This window comes from Mytilus californianus, unplaced genomic scaffold, assembly GCF_021869535.1.
Source record: "Mytilus californianus isolate M0D057914Y unplaced genomic scaffold, xbMytCali1.0.p SCAF_10, whole genome shotgun sequence".
In the NCBI taxonomy this organism is placed as follows: domain Eukaryota; kingdom Metazoa; phylum Mollusca; class Bivalvia; order Mytilida; family Mytilidae; genus Mytilus; species Mytilus californianus.
The window spans coordinates 46,209,709-46,231,591 of NW_026262582.1; the positions used below are offsets into that span (position 1 = coordinate 46,209,709).

General features: G+C 31.9%; 2 protein-coding genes across 4 annotated transcripts in view; both read right to left on the reverse strand.

Moving 5' to 3' along the window:
* Positions 1–21,883, reverse strand: part of LOC127718235 (innexin unc-9-like) — a 115,440-nt gene that overhangs the window by 81,528 nt on the left and 12,029 nt on the right. The gene's annotated exons all lie outside the window — the stretch shown is intronic.
* LOC127718233 (innexin unc-9-like) lies at positions 85–18,611 on the reverse strand. Of its 3 annotated transcripts, none has more exons than XM_052224221.1 (2): positions 18,307–18,611; positions 85–2,161 (listed from the first exon to the last, which is right to left on the reverse strand). In XM_052224221.1, the coding sequence occupies exon 2, from the start codon at positions 2,157–2,159 to the stop codon at positions 981–983; it is 1,179 nt and encodes a 392-aa protein (XP_052080181.1). In that variant the 5' UTR covers positions 2,160–2,161; positions 18,307–18,611; the 3' UTR covers positions 85–980. The 3 variants fall into 3 exon arrangements, with proteins under 3 accessions (XP_052080181.1, XP_052080180.1, XP_052080179.1); XM_052224220.1 differs by lacking the exon at positions 18,307–18,611 and adding an exon at positions 7,970–8,058; XM_052224219.1 differs by lacking the exon at positions 18,307–18,611 and adding an exon at positions 2,692–2,953.

Below are 21,883 nucleotides of genomic sequence, written 5' to 3' on the forward strand. Positions count from 1 at the left end.
GGTATTGAAAAATAAAACAATAAATCTTTAAGGTACCGGTTTTGTCTCTTCCACACCCGGAGTGAAATAGTATGTGAGTCATAGTATGAGAAAAATATATGTTTTAATCACAGAGAGTATAGTGAATTCTAATTTTCACCATACATCTATTGGGGTCTTCTTGTTTTTTTCGACTGTCAAAGATGGAGTATACGATTAAAGCTGTTATGTTGATTTGATATACATGTAGTAACATTTTAATAGTTGAAATGTTTTAAACAACTTGTGAGTGACCAAACAAAGTAAAGCTTTTAAAACATAAAATAAAAAACTATAAAACTATAAAACTTAAACTACATTGGCTATGATTCAAATTAAAAGTTCTTGTACGTTACAAGTGACAAATTTAAAAAGCTCCTTTCAGAGATATTTATTTTCTTAAATGTGGCGGGAAAAGGCTGGCTCGGACTTTTACCTTATATTGGCATTGATTTTATTTGAGTCTCAAATCGAAAGAAAAGAAAGATAGAATTTGCTTAAATTTTGGTAAATGACCTTTTATGAGCTATTGAAGACTTATATGAAAAGAAAAATGGGTGTTATGTGGCAAAATATTTTACCCTGCATCGTAAGAAAAAAAAACAAGGAATCCGAGCATTTGACAAAAATTCACAAGCCTGACCTAAGTACATCCTTAATATAGAATAAAAAGTACAAGTCTGTTTATAAAATTAGAAATCGTTATGTATTAATTTCCATGCATTTGCTGTTAACAATTTATGATGTAAATAAAATTGAGCATCTTGTCATTTTGCTGAACTAATCGGATAAAACAGCTATAAGACACTGCATGTTTAAAGTTTGTAAGACAATTGCTGTCATAGATCAATTAATACACTAAATAGTAAAATTCATAGATTATCGAGCGAAAACATTTTTCTTTTTTACAGAAGTACAAGCCTAATATGTATTGCATTGGGAAATTTGATTATTCTCATTATTCAAAGGTTTGTTTTAACAACTGGATTCAATAGTGGGGCATCTTCACCTGTCGTGGTATTCTGATCATTCTTGTTTTTGTATATTTTCCATAGCTCCATAACGAGATCGTTCACGACCAAATCAGACGCATTGTTCGCAATAACTCGCAGCACTAAAACGCCATCATCACGCATGTAATTTTCTGCAAACTTGCGGCAAAGTTTTTTATCAAACTTTTTATGGAGCTCGTGATTCATTTTCAGATACTTTCTACAGTACTGTATTTTGTTGGTGTTCAGTATGACCAAGTAAATCCACATGAATAGATTGCATACTGCCAAAAAAGTGATGAAAATTAACCAAAACCATATAAAGATGAAAATTTTCTCGTTGAATAGGTTGATAGGTAAAACACATTGAATAGTAAATCTCTGTACGTTCTGGAGCTGTCTAATTTGAAAATCGCATAAGGTTACTCTTGGAAATCTTGGGGAATCTCTCCATGGTCTATTGCTTTTCCAGTTTTCGAAAAAATCAAAACCATAAAAGCTGTATTTAGTAGAAAGGAAAGCGTTCAAAAGGAATATTTGTCCAAATGCATTTAAAACATACAAGACCTTGACAAAAAGGAAAAGAATTGTTAAATACTTCCCAGCCTTTTTCCTGTTAATAAAGGTTAAGTTCTTTTCAACGTTGGAGTCCAACCATTTGTCCATAAGATTAGCCAGAGATTTTATAGACTTATTGCGATCTTTTGGCGATCCAAGTTGAGTTTGTTCTGCGAAGAGTACCATTTGATCTAGATTCATTCCAGATCCGTCGTTAAATATTCTCCAAACGACATTTGGACATTTAAATAAGACTGCCATGAAAAGCAAAATCAAAGGAACCCACTGGTAATACGTTATTTCTGCATCCTGACGTTCGGAAATATTTTCCGGGATTTCTTCAAGCATGGGAACGTAGTACGTATTCTTAATCCAGCAATGGTACTCTGTATACCACTCCATCGATTCTTCGAACTCTGCCGGAACCCAACATTGTATTGGATGTTTAAAAATTTGACCTGAACTGACTGCAACTGTGAAGATGATCAATATCGATGTTGTATAAACATGCGACATTCGGTCTATCCAGTCATCATTTGGACTGCCTCGAAGCTTTGAAAATGTAGGCACAAATGCAAGAATCTCTAACATGTCTAGAAGACGAAAAAGAAGACATTAAACAACAATTTACTGGTTATAAATAAAAAAAAAAATAAAAAAAAAACAACTAAGGTACATATTAGCATTTGTTGGCTGATATCAAAGTGTAATAACGAAAGTCTACTTAATTCTATTTTAAAACTTTATTACATCGAGGATTTGGCTTTAAGGCCAATTCAAGAAGTGTATGCATTTTTCCGGATACATGCTTAACATGACATTTAATTGATTGTTATCGCTTATCTAACGAGTCAAACTTTTTTTAACTACTTTGTCCAGTAAAAATCAAATCCCGAATATTGAGATTCAACACAAACTTTAGTGTTTTTACTTTTTCTTTCCAATAATGTAGGTTGTAGATCCATATAGGAATTTAGGAAATAGATATACCAACAAAAGTACTGCCAAAAAATTATAATGCAGCAGATCATAGTCAATTGCAATAAATGATAACGTTCCGGATTACGAAAAGGCTCATAGAAATATGGCGATATTAAACCTATTTTATTCCAATTGTACTCACCCTTGCAACTTGTATAGTAGAGCAAAAGAAGGCAGATATGAAAAAAAAATGTAAAACACACATCTTTATTGGTATTCAAATAATAGACAACAAAACACATACAATATAAAAACGTAGACACACACTATGCCTCTTTATTTAGGAAGGTGAAGGCTTTTTTATACACAAATTTTATTCATTATTGTTTCCGAAATTGTTGGGTTCATTTGGAAATAGGTAAAAATAAAAAAAAAAACACATCATTGTTTGAAAAATTTAAAAACAATTTGTCATTTTTTATTGCCATAAATAATTTGCTTTTTTAATATTGCACGATTAACAAATTATTTGACCTGAGAAAAAAAATCAAAATCATCGACACACAAGGGATAGTACCTTAGACAGAGCCTCCAAAAATTCAGTAATTAAAAGGGATCTTGACGATCTTTCTTTGCCAATACAATAAGCAAGATTTTTTGTCTTTCAAGCATCTAGGTCAATATCACGAATGAGGTTCATAGATATAATATGTAAACACATATTGGTTGACCAATAACCTAGATTGACCAACTATGGATTTATGAATGTTTGTAAAAGGAAAGATTGCTAGAGAATTTAATTGTGTGGAAATAGGATTGTTGTCGTCGTTGAAGCAATGATTAAATGGATTTCAAAAATAACGGAAAATTGAATCTCACTTATTTCCTCGAAAATTTTACCTTACATGTGAAAATGTCTCCGCATCGTAACGAATCATCATACTTATCGATGTTAATCATATGGACAGAAGAATTGATAAAAATACTACTGTCACTACTTGTACCGCCTATCCGACATGAACTTGGCATATTGAGACATCGACTGCAGTTCTTTTTGAAAATTATGTAATTAACAGTAAGAAAAAATCCGGTGGCATGTATAAAGCAACACCAAAGGGAGAAAATCCATGAGAGTCTGGAATGGGGTTTAATGAATATACTTAATAATTGTGAAACAGATTAAGATAAGTCAATGATATGGGTGCTGACATATAAAAAATGGATCATTTAGAGTGAATAAAATTTGAAGAATTCGAGACACACATCCAAAGGACATTCACAAAATGCCCCGCTACCACTATCACAGTTACATGTTCAGTAATCGTGAGTACTTGAAATCTGGGATAAAACCCTAAGTAAAAATTCACATTATTAAAAGAATTAAGTTTAAGATAAATATATAAATAAAACCACAATTTCATATTTTGAGGTTCCATTATACCTTGAAATGTTTCAACGTCAACTTTGGATACCTATTTGATTTAAAAATTCTTGCACCTACATTGTTGTTTTAGAAACATTTCTATTATAAAAAAAAATCAATTTAGTTTTTACAGATTCAACAGCAAAGCACTGCAAGTCGATAGCAGTTTTTTTTCATTTGCTGTCCATTGTATTTTTTACAATACTGTCAATGTTTAAAATTATATTTGGAAGAGTAGTAACCATTACATTCCGATCTTCAAATATTTAAAAAAAAATAGATCATTAACTCTATATTGATTAAGACCCAATAGTCATAAAAGTCAAAAACGAGTATTCTAAATAAATCCAACATGCTAAACATGGCGCTCCTGTAGGTTTTTAAAATAGAAATCGGTTAATAGCTTTTAGATGGTTGACAGGAGATTTAGTAACTCTTTAAAAGATCACTTAAAAGAAGAAAAAGATTTTTTAAACAGCGAAAACACATTAATAAAATTAGTCTTCTGTTATTGTCATATTTCTGATTTCAAGAATTTAAAACAGATTCATAGAGCTTCACATGCCAACGTTTAAAGTTATGTGACATATAGTCAAAGTTTTTGTTCAGTTAAAGAACATGTAATTTGAACATGACAATCTTATAAGCATTATTTTGACCTGCCGATATTTTGTTCAAACCCAAAGCAAAATTTGGGATCCCTTCACACCATGTCATGTATTTCAATATTTAAGTCCATATTAATTTATTATGAAAATCTTTAAAATGACAAATATCTCCCGAATTCGATAGAACATTCTGCAACATGAACAATTTACTTTTAGGATGGTCTGTTTACAATATGTTGTATCAAGTCTATATATGTAATACATAACCATTCATAGAATGTCTGCGCAGCAAAATAGTTATTTATGCATTTATACACTAAAATGAAGGCAATAAGTATCAATCGTCACAGTTCCGTAATACATCCTCTCTTCGGAAGTAGTCGAATCAAAATAATGCACACTGCAAATACCAACACTGTACATTTAACACATATTTCCTGGTTTTGTAAAACGTTTTCTATGTTGTCAAGGGTACTTTGACCATAATTGTATCTTCACTACAGGAGCCTCAGTGGCATAATGGTCTAAGTGGTCGAACTACGGTATTACTAGCCTGCCAACAGTGAACTCGAATCCCGGACGTGGTAGATGTCCTCGATTTCAATCTTATTTGAATAGGATTGTCAGTTTTCTTACCGAAGGTCGGTGGTTCTTTCCGGTCACTTCGACTTTCTCCATCAATAACAACTGATCGTCACGAAATAGCACAATAGTGCTGAAAGTGGTGTTAAACACCAATAAATCAATCAATCACTATCTTTAAAACTCACTAAAAATATGCGAGTAAAACTACCGTACATATCCATCTTTGATTTTAAAAGAATTAACCCAGTATTACTGTAATTTCTATCGGTTTTTGCAAACGTCAATTAGAAACCCAAACACAACATAAATGTTATTTTTATATTTATCTAGTTATGCAAATGTGTCTCTTTTATTCGTCACAATGATATTTTTGAATAGTCATAAACAAAAATTCCTAATTATAAACAATTAAATTCGACCCTAAAAAATTAGGTAAAGATTGTTTTATTTTAAAGTATAGTGCGTTTTGTCATACATGTTGTGCGAAGTATTTCAAAGAGCAAGTTCTGCAAAAACACTATTTGGACACGAATATTATGTCCATAGTATCAAGATAAGAAAATGTTTCAAGTTGATGTAAAGATATGTAAGAAATTAAAAAAGAAAGTTTTTAACAATATTTCAATAAATATTCATACATCTTTTGGCAAGTTCCTAATTACAAACACTTAAATGTGACCGAAACAATTCTTACGAAAAACCTGCATTTAAAAGTGTATTGCTTTATCGTACAAATTATTGGTTGTGACAGGCTTGCTTTAACTTGAATTAATGAATCCCAACTTTCAAATTCTTTTTTGTTGTTTTGAAAAAGGAGTAAGTTTTGTTTCAGCCTTTCTTTGGTCCCGAATGTGAAGTCCATTGTGTCAAGTTGGTAAAAAGACATGTCAACAAATTGAAAAAGATTTATTTTTGTCAAGTTTTTCTCACCAAGCACTAATATTCACACCCCAAATAAGCCAAAAATACAGATTACGGTGATAGTTGACAAAATCAAATATATGCTAAAATATTCTTTGTTGACACAAGCACATTATGTTTCTTTTACTAAAATCAATTAGAAATTTACCTTTATTCATGGAACATTTGTGGAAAAAAAATCTGTAACATTTGTGACGTCTTGAAAAGAACGATTAAAATGTAAATTTTCAGCTAAAAATATTTCCTATCTAGTCATTATTTTAGTTATGATTACTTTTGATTTTGGTCAATTAACCCTTCTATGAAATGCAAGAAATAGCCTATTTTTATGAGTGACACTGCCTCAAAAGAGCTATTTAACCAGCTTATTTGAATTCGAATTATAAGCTCCTTGAAATTTTGTATCTCACAAACAACCTCTTATTTGTGGATTGCAATATATCTAAGGACTACCAGAACAGTAGTCCAGGAGATTCTACCGTCAATTGAAAACGGATATTTGCTACCGTCAAATCCAAATTGACTGTGGCAATTATTTAACCTTTGTACTGTCATTCCTATTTAGGAGCGGGGACACAGTTATTATCCTTTGGTATTTGTACTCTACAAATATTGTCCCTAGTTTTGACAATGTTGAACTTGCAAATTTTTTAGAAACCTTCCAAATTTCTTTTTTATATATTATGCATAAAACAGCAAGTAGGGGATGATAATACCTGCAAAAAAAGGTTGGTACTTAATGTTGAATTAAAGTTGAGATTTGGTCTAATTGAAAAAGGTAAAACATGTATGTCTGAAGCTGTCAAACTGAAAATTCCCCTGTCATAATCAAACTGTGTATACATACTCCGAAAGTAACAATCCTCACCAATTAGATAAAAGTAAATATTCGTTGAAATAAAGAAACCGATATCATGGCCAAGCCTTGTAAAATTGTCAATCAGCATGTGACGAACTCGGAACTTGCTTTCAATAAGATTGATTTGTTTTTAATACTGTATACAATATGACAGTTGTTTACCATTCGTTTAATGTGTTTCAGCTTTTGATTTTGCCATTTGATAAAGGACTTTCCTTTTTGAATTTTCCTTGAAATTTGGTAATTTAGCTATTTCACTTGATGGTACGATATATATTCCAGCAATTGTATTTCCAATCATGATTTGCGTGATAGAAGGTTGCTGCTCACAGGGAAGCTATTATGACAAGACATTAAATCGTGAAGCTGAAATTATCCCTTCGTATAATTTACTGACACCATCACGAGATGATTAACAGTTATGGAATATCTGTTTCAACACGATGGGTGCCACACACGGGGTGGGCACACATGTGGCAGGATCTGCTTTTTCTGTTGGAGCACCTGAGATAAGCCCCAGTTTTTGGTGGGGTTCGTGTTACTCAGTCTTTAGTTTTCTATGTTGGGTTTTGTGTTCTGTTGTTTGTTGGTCTGATTCTTTTCTAGCCATCGCGTTGTCAGTTAATTTTCGACTCATGAGTTTGAATGTCACTTTGGTATCTTTCGCCTCTCTTTTGTAATATATTCTGTGTTTTGTTGTCTATCTTATTTATACTTTAAAAAAGTGCTTTTCTTCAAATGGGTTATATTGTATAATTTCTGTACGTTTTGTAAAGGGAAAATTAAGATCTTAGCAAACTAGTTCATCTCCGCCACATTTACATGTACCTTACTCAAGTTCGGGACGTCGTCAGTATCTGGCGTATGTCATTGTTTTATTTGCCTAATTGAGAGTTGATGCAGATCATTGATTGTCTCTGTTAAATATATTCACCTTTTTTTTTTACATCTCTTGCTTTCAAATATTCGTCTTTGAGCTGTCCTGATGAAGGTAAATCAAGAAAAGCACTTCGGAAGCATGAAATTGATTTACCACTTTCTTATTCTTGTAAGTTTGTAATCTTAACAATGGATAATTACTTACCGTCGAAAATATTTGTGTACCTCTTCAGTTTACGCCATTATATGGACATACGATATATTATCTAATGACTTGCTCGAATGAGTACTTGCAGAGCTTTAAATGACATGAATAAGGCAAATTCAATAAGCGGACGTATTATTGTGTTTATCAATGGACGCACCTTTATAAGTCTTTTTAAATGTGAAGTTATACGAGTATGAAAAAACACCATTATATGTATAATATTATTTCCTATGAATATTGTATTAAAATTTATTTTTTTATTGTGTAACTATTTATGAATGCATTTGTTAAAAATTAAATTCATTTAAAATGAATTGAAAATTAATTTTAAATTTCGTAACAATAATAAGGTTCAACTAAAGGATGACTCTTCATCAATGTTCATTGTTCATTATAATTCCTTCAAAAATACATGAATACAAAAAACAAAATTGAAAGATAAGAAGATTTTCATGGAATTTAAAAGCTTTTTCATGAATAGCATTGTATATTATACATGTTTTAGATAGCCTAAACACAGATTTCGTACTTATGATGAAAAAAATGATTATGAAAGAGACTTTTAGAAATTCAAGTGAAAAATACTGTATCACATTATTTGACCATCATATTAGATGAAAAAGTGAGGTATTGAAATTTTAAACGGAGCATAGAAAGGGGTCTTAACCATTTCTATTATATTCAATTCTCATTACCAGATCGACATTTTGTTGGCGTTCAATGACGGCGTTTATGTGCATTAAACTTGCTTTCATACTTTTGGTAAATACGGTAATAATTGGTTGTTAATTGTAGGTTCCATAACGAGTGATAATTTGATATCGATTAATGTGAACACGAGTAATTCAGTCTAAAACAACTGATCAAAGATACGAGGATTATAATTGTGTACGTCAGACGCGCGTCCGTCTACATGAGACTCATCATTGGCGGTCAAATGCAAACAACAGTGGGAAGGCCAATCGACTACTTTTGCTTTAAAAACCAAAAATTCCGAATAAGGTTGTTAAACTATTTTTTCTTATGCCAAAAGCTATATTTGTCCTAGTGAAATATTTTCGATTTCACAAACTTCCCTTCAGATATGAGTGTACTTGCGGTAGTGAGAATATTGTGTCAGGAACCTAGATTTCAGTTATAGAGTTTTTAAGCTTTTTGTGTGCTTCAGAATGGATTCAAATTTGACAAAAAGAATATTTTCAAGTGAAAAATATTTTAGTGTTTGATATATTATTGCAGGAATAACAAATATCCATTGCCATGGGTGGAAAGAACTCTATTTTGAAAATTGTTGACCCAATAAAATAAATAACTTGTGTCCTTATCAAGGTTATATTGATGGGTCATACAAGTGCTCTACGAAACCTCTTTTTCAGTTATTAACATCAATTTTATAAGCAATCAAAGTTGGGCTTTAAAGTTATTAAAAAACTTCATACTCTAGGGGCTGCGTATGTCAGAAGTGAACACTAAAAGATTCCAAAGATCTGTTAGAGTACATATAATTTGACATTACTCTTCTTGCAATAGTAATAAACCATTTTTCTTTTTTACCCTTTACACAAGTGTTTCCTATTCCAAATTTAAAGAAAAATTGAAGAATTGGCCTTGCTCACACTACAAACCGTTAAAAGTCTGAAATAGCCTATAACTGTACTCGACTGTACTGATTTTTACTCGACCAGTCTAAATTGGTCTGAATTTTACTTGATATTACTCGACCCCAATCTTAACCATACTCGACAGAACTGATTTGTACTTGACCCTTATCTTTGCCATTGAGAAAAGTCTGAAATATTACTCGACCAGTCTGAAACAGTCTTAACCCATTCTCGACCTGTACTCAACCAGTTCTCCACCTATTTTTTTCTTCGGTCTGTACCATACTCGACCAAAGGTCTGAACAATACTCGACCAGTCTGAACCATACTTAACCAAATAACCTCTACTTTTTAATTTTTTTTTTAACTGTTTATATAACTATCTTTTTATCTGACATGACAAAAGCCACATTAAAGAAAAGATATGTTTACAGATTTTTACATCCTTACATAATTATCACATTCATCAAATCTAGATAGTCAAATTATCTAATTTTTAAGTTTTTTTTGGTAAAAAAAAAGATTGAAAAACACACCTGTACTGAGGTAATAAAACCTAATTAAGATGCTTTTTGTTTGCCATGTGGTTTTTTTTTAACAAAAATTAATCATGGTTAAGTCACCTGAATTCTTAAATAAAAATGACATTAGGTTTTATGGTTACATTCAATAGATATATAACTATCTTTTTTAACTTACCTGACAACAGCCAAAAAAAATCCCTGAAACTGTTTAACTTTATACCAGAAATTTATCTGTTCATATCATAATTTGGCATATATATATATGTATCTAAAAGGGGGAAAAAAAAAGAAATGATTAAAATTGTTCTTCTGATCAGGGGTAAACTATAAAGTATGGGGCAAACTTATTACAAATAGCGCTCCTGGTAAGGGTGTAAGGAATTTTGAACAACAACCTGTAAAACATAAATCACAAGGACTTTTGAATTCACTAGAAAAACAATACATGAGTTTCAAGAAAAGTAGAATATTATTTTAACCTGTTAAACACACCTGTACTGAGGTAAATTAAATCTTATCAATGTGCTTCTTGTATGCCATGTCTTTAATTTTGACAAAATTTAATTAATCAACCTTAATTTTTATTGAAGCTTTGGAAGACAATTTCTTTAATAAAAGGTTTTCAAGGATTGTTATGGAAGTTCTATAATATTAGATTCTTGGTGTTACAAAACAAGTGTTTCAGTTTCTAAATTTATTAAGTTGCTGTATATACAAAAAAAAGTGTTAACTGTATTATTCACTAAACTGGACTGACACCATAGATTAAGAATGTAGGACAGAAAATCAAAGGACAAAAAGTCATATGACAAAAGGTCACAATTCTGTTCAAGATTTATTTTCTTTTTAAAAGAAAACGCTTATTTTAAAAAAAATTTAGTTTTTTTTATCTTGAACTATAATATATAAAGCAATTTTGTAAACAAAAATGTGTTCTAAAAAAATCAATAAAGATCAAATAATTGTTAAGAAAACAATTTGTCAAAGTTGCTTGGTACATTTAAAATGGCTTCATGGTGCCGAGAAATTAATACACCCTTAGCATGATTTAAATTTGATAAATCTTCATTTATCAACACTTATGAACAATTTCCTGAACTGTAACATTAATAAATGTAATAAAAAGCTATTATTTCCCTTATATATTCAAACAATCATACACAAATTATTTGTGACTTTCGTCCTGTGACTATTTGTTCTATCAAATTTTAGATTTTCTGTCCGTTAACCTAAATTTTTATCAGGCTTAAATAAAGGCAACAGTAGTATACCGGTATTCAAAAGTCATAAATCGATTTAGGGAAAACAAATCCAGGTTACAAACTTAAACCGAGGGAAACACATCAACTATAAGAGGAAAACAAAGGAACAACAGGAACACTGAAGTGCAACAAAAGAAAAAAAAACGCCAACATACATAGAAACGAACTATTTGATAACAACTGCCATATTTCCTGACTTGGTACAGGACATTGTAAGAAAAAATGGTGTGTTGAACCTGGTTTAATGGCTAGCCAAACCTCCCGCTTTATGACAATGTTAAAAAATATTGCTAAAATGACAACACCACGTGACAGAAATACAGCACAAACACACGCAAGAACATTCATCAAAGAGAAAAGCACAAACAAATAATATAATAGTCGACACAACATGCAAACCGCAGAAAAACAACGAACATATTCCATCAACGACAAACACCACAGGATATCAGAACAATGACGCGCGTATGAAACTAACATGCAATTTCGAACTTTATACAACTATTTTCACAATACTCGTCCAAACAATTTTCATGACATTGATGGTATTGAAAGGCAATTTTATAATTATTTGTTAAAATCAAGTGTTAAAAATTTTCCAGTGACCATAAAATATATCTGAAACATTTAAAACGTTTTGAATAACATTCAAGAAATTTGAATGATAGTAGGAAGTTGTAGTATTTTAAATGTTATATTTAATACATTTTGGATTTCAAATTGTTGTTCAAATTTCTAAGCCATTCTAAAATATAGTTCCTAAATTGATGAAATACAATAGATATATACAGTAATAGGTCTAGGTTGGTTAAGACTTGGTCGAGTATGGTTCAGACTAGGTCAAGTAGTATGGGTAAGTCTAGGTCGAGAATGGTTCAGACACTTATAAAATGGTTAAGGACTGGTCGAGTAAAGGTCGAGAACAAGTTCAGACTGTTAAGTATGGTTCAGACTAAAGTCGAGTAATATCAAGTAAATTTCAGACCAATTCAGACTGGTCGAGTAAAAATCAGTACAGTCGAGTACAGATATAGGCCATTTCAGACTTTTACTGGTTTGTAGTGTCGGTTTCCTTAAAAAAGAATGGCCAACGTACATAAAGTATCTGGTCTTAAGGAGGAATAAATCGTACATTTAAAAAAAAAAACTCAAATTTAACAAAATTATCTGCATGAGACTGCCATTATCTAGATGCTGGATTTACTGATTGACCTTATTTTTGTTACGTTTAGAGGACGTGTTTTTTTAACAAACAATCGGCATTCCCACGGGACGCAACTATGCTCATCTCGTTGACTTTTTTCTTTTCATTTGTGGCTGACCTCATACAAGAGCCTCTAAGGAAGAATGCAAAGAAGTTAGCATTATCCTTTAACTTCACATTCAACTATATAGATGATGTCCTCTAACTTAATTAGCCAAGATTTAGTGATTTTGTTGAATGCATCTTTTCCATCGAACTTGAAATAAAACGATACGACAGCTAAAGCTAAATCTGCTTCATACTTTGACATATCTAGCAATTGATTGAATGATTGACTGATTGCTGTTTTACCTGCTTTCAGCACTATTGTGCTATTTCGTGACAGTCAGTTTCTATTTGTCGAGGAAGCTCGTTTGCCCGGATAAAATCACCAACCTTCAGTAGAAAAACTGATAATTCTATCAATTGACATCGAGGGACGGTTGAGAACAATACTTTACAAAAGATTGATTTCAGCTTCCCAGCGCCTGCATATAGAGTAAATATCTCTCAGTTGATACGACATTCCAGAGCTTGCATTTCATATAATGATTTCCTTAATAGAGAGTTGCTGTTTAGAAGGAAGGTTTAAAACCAAGAGTTTCAAGTACTGATCATTAAATCATTCCTTTGAAAATTTTACGAGCGCTTTCACGAGTTAGTTGACGTTATTGAATGACGACGGATCCAATTACCAATTCAAAAGAAATTCTTTTTGTCATTCCTACAGAAGATGCCAAAATAAACAAAGTTGGGAAAGAGGTTTGAGCTACCCATAGGTAATAATTGAAGTGAACTGCATTGATTGAAATAGACAATAGAGGGATAAACCTGACAATAATCTGTGTCACTGAGTGAACCATATCAAGTAACCCAACTGTTTGTTTTTTTCATCATCTTCTGCATGGATGAAAAAAAAGTGTTCTGCAAAATCCACCTAGTTTTTAATTTTCGAAAGTATGAAATGCATTAGAATTTTATTTTTGTTTTAAGATACACCAAATTTTCTGTATTCATGGTTTATTTTGAGGTGTAAACGCAGCCGTTTCAGCCAAAGGGTCTACATGAAACTCAATTATATGAACCGTAAGGGTCAATTATACTTTAGTTTTGGATGTGCAGCTAAGTTAATTTTGATTTGTAACCATGCTGCTCATAACCATGAACGTTTAGGTGTTTGTAACGAACATCATTACGGTTATATTAACAGTTCGGTGTTCGAATCTTTCACCCGGAAAGGTATATATTTATCGTATTTTTTTTCTCGAACATTTATCAGCATTGGTTTTTTCTTTTTTAGGGATGAAATTTTAAGTACTTATAACATTACTTCAAAATATCTCTGCTTATTGTACTTATCATTTGATATTATATATATACCTAGCTGCCTATTTTTTTTATAAGGCAATTGATAATAAGACCGGGTGATTAGACAGATTAACGTCACCCGCCATGCGATCCCAAACGCAGTCTAATTGTCACACAAGGGAATAGGGTACGATCGGTAAATTGACAGATTAGACGAGCTTAAGACCGTGATAACATGTCGCTTGTGATTTAAAACACATATATATCGTATTTCTTAAGTAATTCTTGATGGTGACAGTAATTTTTCCTCAAAACAATTTGGGTCCGGTTTTTTTGTATGGAGCACAGTCTTATTAAATAAAGGCAACATATAAATTAAGCGAAAACAAATCCGGGTCACAAACCAAAACCGAGGGCAACACATCAACTAGTACATTAAAAGGAGAACAAACACCAACATACATAGAAACAATTGCCATATTCCTGACTTGGAACAGGACATTTTAAGAAAAAATGGTGGGTGAACCTGGTTGTATGGCTAGTCAAACCTCCCGCTTATATGACAATGTTAAACATACCACTAAAATGACAACCTTTCGTGGCAGGAATACAGCACAAATAAACGCAAGAACACTTAGGACAGAAAAATACATAAATAAATAATATAATAGAACATTGCAGCATGTAAACCACGGAATATCAACAGACATCTCCCAAAAATTTACGACAGTATACCAGGACACCACGATAGAACTATAAACTGTGCGTACATTTAATGTAAGCATATTAAGAAGTTATTGGGAATTTGACAATTCGAAAGATGACATCATAATGCTTGTGGCAGATTCTTTGTAAAGTCGTCTTTCTTTGTCAATGTCTAAGAAAACAGCAAGCTCAAGTTCACTTTGATATTTGAGATGCAAAAAACAGTTATTGAGTAACGAAACTTTACCGATATATCTGAAAGTGAAATTAAAGAATTTCAAGGAAATATTGACTAAAATATATTTGCATCATTGCTACACAACAAAGGATCTTTCAAAAATAGCGTCCTGTATTGTGAAAGAACAGTAAAAAATTCCAGTAAGAACAGAATTACAATTGTGCCTTTTATATTAACGATACATTGTTTACCAAAAAGAAAATTAGAAGGATAATAGAAGAAAACACTTCCCCAAGCCTACACTTGAACTTAAAATGAATTAGATAAATTCAAATTAGTTTTTAAACGAAAGATGACATTTGATCATTTGTTTCTTTTAACCCAACATTATTGAATATGTGTTATAAATTAATTAAATTAGCTAACAATTGTCATATCTAGAATTTAAAAACATAAATTACAACTCACTGTAGTTAGTCATGTCATACATTTTTTTTTTGTATCATTCTACATTCTAATGTAGGAGGCAATTGGGTGTGTTTTTTTTAATCATAGATATACAACAGTTTTGATGAATTACGCCCATTGCTATTCTAAATAAATTCATACTTCGTTGTCAGAACATTTTCTTTTAAATTTTATTAATTTTGTTGAATTGAAAAACAAAACAAATAACAGTTTTTCAAATGTTCGTTTCTAATATTACCCCCTTGCTGTACCTTATACACCTCCATCAAAAATAAGATTACTGGGTTTGTATTTATTTCCTCTTTCATTACATATCACCCAACGAGGTAATAATGTTTTGTTTTATTTTCAGTTAAGCACGGTTAAGGTTTACATTTTGGTTTTAACTATTTATATTTAAACTCCATTTAAATAAAATGGCTTAATAATTTTATTAACGGACAACACGAAAGTTACTATGGAAAATATTAGAAAACTGTTTATTCGATATTAACACTGACTATCTAAATTTCCATTTTTAAGGATTTAGCGAAAAGGAATTGAAACTTATCATTTTTACAAATTCAGAAAACTAGAGAACAAAAGTAAGCGGAAGATACCAAAGGGATACTCAAAATTCATAATTCGAAGATAGACCGGCAAAATCATGGCAAAATATAAAACCAACGAAAAGATAAACAACTGTCTACAAAAAATGTAAAATACTACATACAAACAAAAGACCGAGCGACAAATGACCCCACATAATCCGGAGGTGATATCTATCGCGACGTAAGGGTAATCACATCCTAACCAAAGTTCTCGTGCCTTGCTCATGGCACGTACAAATTCGATTATACATCTCCGTATGTTATGTCACATTCAAGGGACAGAGGACGGGCGAATGGCTTTTACAATTATCAGAATTGATTTTTTATACATGTTTTGAGTTATATAAGTATACGGTTAATTATAATTTTTTCGGCAATAATCGAAAGTGTGAAATTGCTTATTTTTCTTGTAAATCATTTACCAGTATTATAATTTAGTAATTTTATTGTCTTGTGATGGATTCCTTCTTGCATTTCATACTGTTTAAGACAAAAATAAGTAGCGGTGTTTATTTTTTAAAATGCGTTCAAAATAGCAACTGCATGCTCGACTTACCTAACTATTTAAGATGTAGAAATAATGTGTTCAGATCATATCTGAATGTTTTTAAAGGCTTTACTGAATTTGGAATAATGGGCAAAATAATGAATAAAAATAAAAAAATAGTAAAACAATATATGTATTTATTTTTGCTGAACTAGTATACATGATCGATTAGCGGCCATCTGAAGCACGCCTCCGGTTACTTGACTTCCTCGCTACGCTGAAGACCCATTGGTGGCCTTTGGCTGGTTCCTGCTCTTTGGTGGGGTTGTTGTCTCTTTAAAACATTCACCGTTTCCATTCACACTTGTATATAATAATATGCAAGAAACAGACTATAAACAGGAAAATTATAAATTGACAAAAAAAAACTTAAATTCCTTGATGTAAGAAAATATTTTGAAAATCAAATTATGTTGCAATATAAATGATATCTACTTACACATTAAAGTAATTTAAAATTCGATTAGGTAGCCCACTTTTTGAAAGAGAAAAGGTAACATGCATGTAAGAATCATGCCCAAATTATGATTCAATGGACTAGAAGATGAAGCATAATTCGTTTTCACATATAATCAAGAATATCACTCTATGTCTAGAATTTAAAAAAAAAATACATCCTTTAACTGACTTGAAAAAACATCAGATGTACGAAGTTATGCAAACAACAATATTTTCTATAGATATAAGAAGATGTGGTATGAGTGCCAATGAGACAACTCTCCATCCAAGTCACAATTTGTAAAAGTAAACCATTATATGTCAAAGTACGGTCTTCAACACGGAGTCTTGGCTCACACCAAACTACAGCTATAAAGGGCTCCAAAAATGACTAGTGTAAAACCATTCAAACGGGAAAACCAACGGTCTAATCTATATAAAAAACGAGAAACGATAAATACTTATGAACCACATCAACAAACAACAACTACTAAACATCAGATTCCTGACTTAGGACAGGTGCAAAAAAATGCAGCGGGTTTAAACGTTTTAATAGGTACCAACCTTCACCCTTATGCCTAAACAAAAGCAGTTTACCAAAAGTTCATGGACTTGAGGAAAGTTTACACGTTAATAGGTTATTTACATAGTTATGTTGACGTTTGTATATTTCATAAAATTGAGAATGGAAATGGGGAATGTGTGGAAAAGACAACAACCGGACCAAAGAGCAGGAAACAGCTGAAGGCCACCAATAGGTCTTCAACACAGCGAGAAAATCCAGCACTCGGAAGAGGGCTTCAGCTGGCCCCTAAACAAAATGTGTTCTAGTTCAGTTAAAATAGACGTCAAACTAAACTCTAAAACATATAAATGAACTTAGATTAAAAAACGTACAAGACTAACAAAGGCCAGAGGCTCCTGACTTGGGACAGGCGCAAAAATGCGGCGGGGTTAAACATGTTTTGTGAGATCTCAACCCTCCCCCTATACCTCTAACCAATTTATAATAAACAAACACACAGCAATACGCACAGTAAAACTCAGTTCAAAAGAAGTCCGAGTCCGATGTCAGAATAGATAACAAAAGAAACTAAGCAAAATGACAATGATACATAAATCAACAAAGGACTACTAGCAGTTACTGACATGTCAGCTCCAGACCTTAATTAAACTGATTAAAGATTATGTCTTCAGTCTATTTCTATTGTATTTTTTTTTTCTAAGATTACAAAAGGGCAATAAGTCTTCAGGGTATAAGTGCTCATTTGAAATAACGTCATTCTCAAACTGTTATCATTAGAATTGGGTGTTTCGGCAAACCAAAGAATCTAGAAACCCTTCTGATTTACAATGTTTGGTTTGTACAACTTTTGTCAAATATCTAAATAAAGGTATGGTGTTTAAAGTTACTTCTGTTTTAAAAAAACTAAATAGTGACAAACGGGACACGAAAGATTATTTACATACCGTTTTATTCTTTTGATTATCCTCCTTCGGTAAAGTTAATTATCTGATAAATTGAACCATGTTCAGTAGTTTCAAATTCTTCATCATAACTATCTATATTAACTTTCCTGCCACAATTCTCTGTGATTTTATATAAACGTCGCACAAATGTACATATATTGTTCGTCTTTAATGTGTCAATTGACCGTGTTAATCGAGGAAATCATTTGTTGAAAATAAGGACCTTTATATAGTCACACATTTAACGTTTTGATCTATGAATGATATTCACCAATCTTTTGAAAATTTTCTTATTTCTATTCATTTAAATTTGTCGTGATACGATTGTTACGAAAAAATTGTAAATGTAGTAATTGTGTATGGATAATAATCGTTTTACTATTTCAACAATGTGTAATCTTTTGTTATCACACATGTTAAAGAGTAACAATTATCAAAGTCATAAGTTTGGGAAAACCAAGTACGTAAAAATATTTTGAATAGGAAAGTCCCGTCATTGATTATAATACAGTGAAATAAAACTTTATATAGAATTAACTGTAATATCTAAAATTAATGACCTTTGTTCTATGTTTTGAACCGGGTATTAGTTTAGTCACTGTGAATTTTTGAGAATACAAATTTTAACCATAAGTATATCTCTTTATATAATGAAACAAAGTTGAAATTAATAGTGCCTTTCGAACATGAACACGATATTACACCAAAGATGAGGATGAACAATAAATGCAACGTAAATGTAAGTCCTGTTATAGGAGAAAGCTTGGAAGTAAATTTGGACTTCCACTAGACAATGAGGGAATAGTGTATAGGGACAGATTGTATTCTGTTTTAATAATGACAGAAAAATAAGCTACTTGATATCTATATCATAAGCGGAAAGATTAATACTAAAATATATGATAAAAGAGATGATTTTTCATTTCCTATCGTTAATTATCCATTTTTAGATGGTGACGTTCCCTTGTCACCATCTTACGGTGTTTATATATCTCAACTTGTACGATTCGCTCGTGTATGTAACAATGTTTTAGATTTTAACGAGAGAAATTTATGTATTACTGAAAAATTATTACACCAGGGTTTTCGATATCACAAACTAGTCAAAACATTTACTAAATTTTATCATCGGTATAAGGACATCATTCGTAAATATAGCTCAACATGCAGACTTCTTATACGTTCAGGTATTTCACATCCAATTTGTTATGGAAATATTCTTTATAGAGCACAAAAATGTCAGTATTCACCTCTGAAGCTAACAAAACCTTTAAATAGACTTATTAAGAAGGGATATAGTTACGATACTGTTGTCAGGTCATTAAAGATTGCATATTTTGGCGTTAATATTGATTCACTTATAGGGTCTTTGCATCGGCACTAAACACATTTATTTAAAAACCAGTTGTTGGCATGACACGGGTTATGTTCTTCTCATATATGTTATGATGGTAGGATACTAAACCCCTAACGGGAAGGATTGTGCCTGATATTCATATGATGAAGACATAATCTTTCAATCAGTTAAATTGAAGTCTGGAGCTGGCATGTCAGTTAACTGCTAGTAGTCTGTTGTTATTTATGTATTATTGTCATTTTGTTTATTTTCTTTGGTTACATCTTCTGACATCAGACTCGGACTTCTCTTGAACTGAATTTTAATGTGCGTATTGTTATGCGTTTACTTTTCTACATTGGCTAGAGGTATAGGGGGAGGGTTGAGATCTCATAAACATGTTTAACCCCGCCGCATTTTTGCGCCTGTCCCAAGTCAGGAGCCTCTAGCCTTTGTCAGTCTTGTATTATTTTTAATTTTAGTTTCTTGTGTACAATTTGGAGTTTAGTATGGCGTTCATTATCACTGAACTAGTATATATATTTGTTTAGGGGCCAGCTGAAGGACGCCTCCGGGTGCGGGAATTTCTCGCTGCATTGAAGACCTGTTGGTGACCTTCTGCTGTTGTCTGTTCTATGGTCGGGTTGTTGTCTCTTTGACACATTCTCCATTTCCATTCTCAATTTTATTAAACAAAATGAAGATAGATTTATAGGTAAAACATATTGAGCGGTAAATCTTTTTATGTTTTGAAGTTGTCTGATCTTGAAATCGAATAGGGTAACTTAAAGAAATATTTGCAGGGAATTCCGTGGTCTATTATTGTAAAGTTTTTCAAGCTTATTTACTCTGTGAAGTATACCATCTTATTTAAATTAAGTCCACAGCAGCTAATAGAAGTATCTACACAACATTCACAAGGTTGAATAGGAAATCACTAATAATGCACTAATTCCGCTTCCTGACACTCTTATTGCAATATTGCAAGATATCATCATGCATTAGAACGTAATAAGTATATCTCGTCATCAATCGCATTGCCTATACGATTCAACATAGTTTACGATTTTGTTTTACTTACTTAAAAAAATCAGATGTGACGTCTTACGATTGTTATGAAGAATTTAATACGCTGTAATGATATATTTATGCATATAATGATAGCAATAAATGTATTTTATTTTACCCCCTGAACACTTCTAGGAATATCATTGGTTTAAGCTAACAAGTTGGGACCATGCATATTAAATATTAGGTCAGTGGGCGTGTTTTAAAAACAAGGTCAGTGGGCGTGGTTTATTCTAAAAACATAAGACGTCCAATTCCGGTTGAAGAAGGATGAAATTTTTCTACGCTCCCAATATTATTGTTTTTGTTGTGATAACAAAGGTAGGAATAGATAAATAAATTATGCATGGCGAGAATAGACATTTCATAACACGATAAAGATAACAACTATAAGTTGAAATATACTAATTAGTTAGGATTACATCGAATTGTACCAAGTAGCCAATTGTTTAGATTAGGTTCCCATACACAAAGCAATTCAAAGTCCGACAAAAACAAGGGAGATATTTGGAAATGTGAAACATGTAAGAAAGACTTCACCGAAGAAACTGACAAAATAATCCAGTGTGAATATGGGAAAATTGTTACTGCAGTTATTGCCTAGATTTGACCTCTGAACAGTATCGGGTATTCATGAATCCATCCCTGCATTAGTTCTGCCACACCTGTGAAGACAAAGTTATGAAAAGCCTTCGTACTGACAATGAAGTTGAGGTAAGATGCGCTGAGTTTCTCCAATCGATGGAGAAAAGAGTTACAAAACCAGAAACAGAAATTCCAACGAAAGTAGATATCGAACAGGTTATGGTGATTTTTAAACTATGAAAGAAACTAAAAATACAGGTCAACTTGAATTAAATGAGATTAAAGAGACACTTTATAATCAAACATCAGACATTCGAGAGAGTAGTATTAGAGAGAAAAATATCATTATTCATGGGGTAAATGAGGTCACTGATAAAGAAAGCATTGTTCGCAAATATAGAGACACTGAGTATGTTAACAGTCTTGCTTCATTCCCCGTTGCTGATAAAATAGCATTGTTAATGTGACATTACTAGGTAAGAAGACAGAATCAGACTTAGAGGATAATAAATCAAGACCATTAAAGACGATATGGACAGAAACTGAGTCCAAACACACAATTATGAAACAATTATCAAATCTAAAAGG